General features: G+C 48.6%; 1 protein-coding gene across 1 annotated transcript in view; it reads right to left on the bottom strand.

Moving 5' to 3' along the window:
• Positions 1-365: 365 nt before the first annotated feature.
• Positions 366-6000, bottom strand: part of nrp2b (neuropilin 2b) — an 80520-nt gene continuing 74885 nt past the window's right edge. The window contains exons 20-21 of the mRNA XM_062456229.1: positions 3804-3866; positions 366-2666 (exon numbers count right to left, since the gene is read on the bottom strand). Coding sequence (XP_062312213.1) covers positions 2362-2666; positions 3804-3866 — 368 coding nt within the window. The 3' untranslated portion in view covers positions 366-2361. The remainder of the gene's footprint in view (positions 2667-3803; positions 3867-6000) is intronic.

Here is a 6000-nt window from a genome sequence, read left to right as displayed (position 1 = left end):
AGGCCCTGTTCCTTTTGCTCCTACTGCAAGACTGGAACCAGCAGCTAATAGGGCACCCCTGGGGAGAGAGAAAGACTGGCATGGCATGTGTTTACAGGGTGTGTGTGTGTGTGCGTGCATGAGTATTTGGTGTGTGAAATGACCTGAGTGAGTGAGCTGTCTAAGCTAGCCCAGACAGAGCGACGCGGTCCGGTTTCGCCTTCAAAACAGAAGCCCAGGAGAGAACTTCAAACACTGTGGTCAGATAACAACCTCCCACACGCGGGCACACACACACACACGGACACACACACCCAAACGTAAACGCACACACACCACCTGCCGACAGCACATCAAGGCAAGCCGATAACCACACAAAGTCCAAACACATGTTATTCATCCTTTATTTAAATAATAATAATAATAACATTAAAAAAGAACATTTCTGTACAAAGTCTACAAACATCAGTTGAGTTATCTGGCCAGTGCCGGGGTCTCCATGTCGTTGAGTTCCTCCAGCCCCCCCCTTACCCGGCTGAAGAGGTAATACTATCACAGCTTCCAAGGAAAGCTAAATCAGGCAAGAGAGTGTGAGAGAGGAGGAGAGAGAGAAGGAGAGAGAGAGCCCCAAGGCACTTGGAAAACAGTCTATAGAGTCCATTGAAAAGGGAGTTGGATGGGCCACCTCCACCTCTACTTCAAACCCCCCTCTCCTCCCTCCTCTCTCCCTCCCCAGTGTCTTTCATCACCTCCTAATCAACTCTCAGAACGCCCCCCCTCCACATCTCCTCCATAACCATGGATTACCCAGCATGCACTAGCAGAGAGAGGGGGGGGGAGTGGTGGGGAGAGACTCCTTGCTGAGGTTGGGTAATGGAATGGAGAGATATTCAGTTCTTACTCTCTCTCTTTTCTCTCTCTCTCCTTGTCTCTCCTTTTGGGCAGCCCAACAGATTTCAAAACAACATGACCTAGATTGGAAAAAAAGAGAGAAAAAGAAAAAGAGGAAAAAAAAGCCTGTTTGTGATTAACCTCTATTTTCATGGCCAAAACGAACAGAAGAGAATGGCGCAAAGGAAAAGCAGGATGAAGTCAGTGTGAGGCCTGGTCCTCCGAGCCTCCAGTGGAGGCCCGTCCAGGAACACTTTCTCAATGGCTCTCCTCCAGTAGCTCATAGCTTAAGGCTCCATAATGTGTCCAGGAGAGGCTGGGGCAGCCCAGACTCCCATAGTCCTCCTTTCTGTCTTTGCGGTTTGGGTGTTCACTTCAGGAATGTTGCAAAAGGGAGACAGAGAGAGAGAGAGAGGACAATGTCTCTCTCTCTCTTTTATTTTGTCAGTCTTTCTCAGTAGTGAGTTCCTTCTCCCTTGAGAACATGCAGTTCCTGTGGAGCTAGCTCCATGGCTCTCTCCAACCCTCGGCAATCCATAGGTTGCAATAAAACACGGCATAGCGCCGCGCGGATTGAGATCATACGGTCAAAAAAAAGCAAACAATACCAAAAAAGACGATGCTAACACTGAATCTAATCTTACGCAAACAGCCGTTAAGTATCCAATATGTTAGATAAAGTTGTATTCTTTCTGTATTTTGCAGCTCTACTCATTTAAAGACACTTCTCACAGTCTGTAATGAAAACATCCATAATGCTAAAAAGACGAGATGAACTGAAGCGTAAGAGTGGACACACGAGAGAAGGTCTAGAGATGACACACACAGTCTACAGGGCGGGCGCTACAAACTGTTTTGGGGTTAAGACACGGGTCTAGAACAGAACAGAATCAGTCCACGATAGTTCCTCTATGCCACTGAGTTCACAAAACGCAAGCGCAGCGCTGGCAAAGCTAGCAATACTCTAAAACACTCCAGGCTCACAACTCATATCTAACCTCCGTAAACCAAACGAAAAAACGTGTCGTCTTTACAAATCTAGAAATTCTTGTTTTGTTTTCCGTTTTTGGGGGGATAGGCATTAAGATTGATATGTTTGGATATCTCTGTCACATCCCACGAAAACGGCCTACTGCCTAGACTTGAGGTCCTTGTCTCTGCTTGGTCACAGGTCCGAGTCTGGGTCCAGGCTCAGCACAGGTCCAGGTCAGAGGCCGTGTAGTGGGTCATTTAGCAAGTCAGTCTGGTTTATTGACAGGCTTAATTCGAGCAGGGGACTCCTGCAGGCTGAGGAGGGGACGGAGGCAGGGGGCAGGCGGGGTGCAGGGGGGCGCGGGCAGGTGGTGTAGGGGGTGGGGTTAGAGGGCAATGAGAAAACCCCGGAGGGTCAACGGGCCGGTTGGCGTTTGGCGGGTGACCCAGAGGGTTCCGAGGTGGTGGTCGGTCGAATGTGTGGGTGGTGTGTGTGTGTGAGTGTGTGTTTTCAGCCCCTCAGGCCTCGGAGCAGCACCGCTGCTGATTGATCTTGACCTTGTGCTTGATGCCGTCGTACAGCTCAAAGTTGTAGTTCTCCAGCGTGGTGGAGCTGCGTGACGACAGGCCGCTGTAGGAGCACGTGCAGTAGAGCAGCAGGCCGGCGCACACGGCGCCTAGCAACACGCCCAGCGAGCTCATGACGATGATGGTGACCAGGATGGGGTCCAGCGTGTACAGCCACGAGTTGTCCTTCTCTGACACCCGCGTCACGGGGGGGTCCAGGGAGGGGTTGGGCGTGCTCCACTCCGGGAAGGAGAAACCTGGGGGGGGGGGGGGGGGGGGGGGGAGAGAGGAGGGAGTATACATCACATGCTGACACGCCAATTAGACACTTCCATTGAAGTTGACTGAGAACTGGTGTCGGTTTGAGTTGCGAACGACAGGGTTTTATCTTTGCATGACTTCTGCTGGCTGGCTGCTTTGGCATTTAGACAAGGGGATTCTAATCAGAGTAATAAATGGAGACACATCAACAAGCCTTTTTGCAATTAACTCCAGAATGTGGAGTGGTTTATACAGATACACACACACACACACACACACACACACACTGCATCATCAACAGAGGGAGAGTGATGGAGTCTAGGTGTCAGTGTTGAATCTTTCAGGGGGGGGGGTGCGGGGGTGTGAGGTAGGAACATTGATGCTGATAGACAGATGCTGTGTTTGCCCAGGAGGAGCTTCAGGTGAACATGTGGAAGGAGGGGGGCAGGGGGGAGACACATGGCTGTCGTGTCTCCCCTGGAAGTCTGGGAGGAAACAAAGTTCACTCCCTCTCTGTCTTTCTTTCTTAAATGTGCTCTTTTTATCTCCTTCTCTCACGCACGCACACACAGACTCAGTAAGGCTACATGATCCGTCTGGAGCAACACACGGTCATATCTTCCCAGCCAGAGGCATGTATTGGGGACCACCGAGACCTACATTGCTCCAGGCTGTGGAGAAGATGGGGCTCCTAGCAAAGCTGCACTATTGTCTGTGAGATTGAAACGCCAGGAGGGCCAGCGGGATTGGAGAGGAGTTTAGACAGAACACAGCTGAAAAACGCCTGGGGTGAGAGGTAGCAGCACAGCAGCATCTGCTATAGTGGACAAAGAGAAAGAGAGAGAGAGAGAGAGAGAGAGAGAGAGAGAGAGAGAGAGAGAGAGAGAGAGAGAGAGAGAGAGAGAGAGAGAGAGAGAGAGAGAGAGAGAGAGAGAGAGAGAGAGAGAGAGAGAGAGAGAGAGAGAGAGAGAGAGAGAAAAGAGGGAGAGAGAGATTGAGGAAGAGAGGGAGAGAGAGAGTGAGGAAGAGAGGGAGAAAGAGAGTGAGGAAGAGAGGGAGAGAGAGAGAGCCAGAGAGAGAGCCAGAGAGAGAGCGAGAGAGAGAGAGGAAGACGTGGAACAGTCCTTCCTTACCTCCGTTTACACGCTCTTTTCCCTCGTTGAACGGATCTTTCCCAAAGTCCACAGGTCTCTGATCTGGAAGACAGGCAGAGACAGAGAGGTTTGTAGACATGCTGGATGCCCACAGGCTGGGTGTACTTCAAACTGAGGGATGAGGGGACCATGGGTAGACAAACATGCTGATCAAACACAGTATGGAGGTAACACATCATGGAGAGACGACCTTTCTGCTCTGCGAATGCTCATTTATGAGACTACACCCATCACCATGGCAAGATGTAGATACCACTGTTCAATTCACAGCCTTTCATTTTGTGACAAGCATCTCTGAGTTTCCTGTTATTAGTGTTCCAGACTGAAATAGGGAAGAAGACAGTGCACACAACTTTTTCATAGAAAAATATCACTTTTTATTATCACATTCCACAATATATTTCCAAGACCATGAAATTGGACAGGCTAAAATACTCTGCGATATCTTTGAGACACAGGCTGAGGTGTAGCATTAAGGTAGCTAACAGTTAAACAACAATCACAGTCAAGGCCCTGTAGTGGACATTCACAAAAGAGAAGGCAAAGTGCACACAGTAACCAACCAATCAGGCTCCTGCGCACCGTCAGCCTTAGCCAATCAGGCTCAGGGGCGGTGCTGGTCGAAGCCAGTCGGCATTAAGAAAGTCTCGCCTGACAGACAAATCTGTCGCGGTGTCAACGCTGAACCCATGTTTATCAAACGTGACATCAGTCAAGAAAATGACATCAAGGAAGTTTCAATCAAACCATGACAGACAAACTTCACGACTTCAAACTTAATCTCTTAACAGAATTCGCTGCGGAAAACAGTAGTTCAAGAGCAGCGAGTAAGGACACATTAAAGGACCAGTAAAGGACGAAGCGCAGTTCTCCCCAAGCCAATTAGACCCACAGTAAGAACACCATTCCTCTGTCTTACAAAACTACCTCAGAGAGACCCGGTCTACACAACCAAAACCTCCCACAGTCTCCTTTCATGTCTACCTCCTCAATTAGGAGCGGAGGAGCGGGCGAGTTTTCAGCCGGCACTGCCACAGACACTTGGCAGCATGTGCCCTTGTGTGTGGTGCTCAGGACCCCTCCGAGTCTCCGGCTCGTTAATATTACTTTGAGGAGCGGAGGAGAAAGAAAATGGGCCGAGGGAGAACTGCTTACTGCAGGTTTTTATAAATGTAATCAGATCCATTAACTAATTAGAAATATTAAGAGCTTCAAACTAACCTATGGGAGGAAACCAGAGTTGATTTAACAGCACGACAACATGCCAGCTCCTTTTTTCATCCAAATACAGCAAAAAAAAAGTTTGAAGAGGAAAGGAAAATGCTTGGGTGGCAGCACATAAATACAGGTCATATATCAGTCCTGTGGATGAATAAAATACAAACATTGATCAAGACTGGATGGGGCAGCTAGTCTGACTCATAGGAGTAGATCAATTATACCAGTACTGTGCTGAGTTGACTGGGCCTCATACAATATTTCTGTGTATATATAAGACAGATACACAGAACACAGATAATGTTCTCATTTAAGGATAGTGTAAAGAATGCGTAACCCTGGCAAATGGAACCTCTAGATATTGCATTAGGAAATTGGTAATTTAATTATTGACTCATAGGATAAGTGTATCTGATGGTTGGAGGTCCATCAGTCCATCTACCTGTCTATCTGCACATAGCTCTCATGTTCCATCATGTTGGAGACCTTAGTAGCCTTCTAGAGAGAATCTATCTTTAGAAGACAGAAAGACGGCTCTGTCTTTGATCTCTGTTCTCCAGTGAGGCGTGGAAGGGCCAGATTAGCGGGGCGATACTGCTCACGGCTCCGGGTGAACAGGGATTATCTCCACCTCATGCCAGGCAGAGGATGGGGGCTGACCCTTCCCTCTCTCACCGCCCCCAGCCTCGTCATGGAGGAGATGGACAAAAGTCCCTTCGACAGACGGCTTGGTTTTCAAAAGCCAAATGGTGGAAGGTAGTTGGGAGCAAATGTTGTAGCAACTGTTTGATAGTTGATAGCTAGCTTCACAGTGATCCTAGCTACTGTTTGATAGTTGGTAGCTAGCTACACAGTAATCCTAGCTATTGTTTGATAGTTGGTAGCTAGCTACACTGTGATTGTAGCAACTGTTTGATAGTTGGTAGCTAGCTACACAGTGATCTTTAAGTGCCTGACA

Source organism: Osmerus eperlanus, chromosome 3 (assembly GCF_963692335.1).
Source record: "Osmerus eperlanus chromosome 3, fOsmEpe2.1, whole genome shotgun sequence".
Lineage (NCBI taxonomy): Eukaryota > Metazoa > Chordata > Actinopteri > Osmeriformes > Osmeridae > Osmerus > Osmerus eperlanus.
The sequence above is the reverse complement of the archived record's forward strand: the minus strand, read 5'-3'. Positions and strand labels throughout refer to the sequence as shown.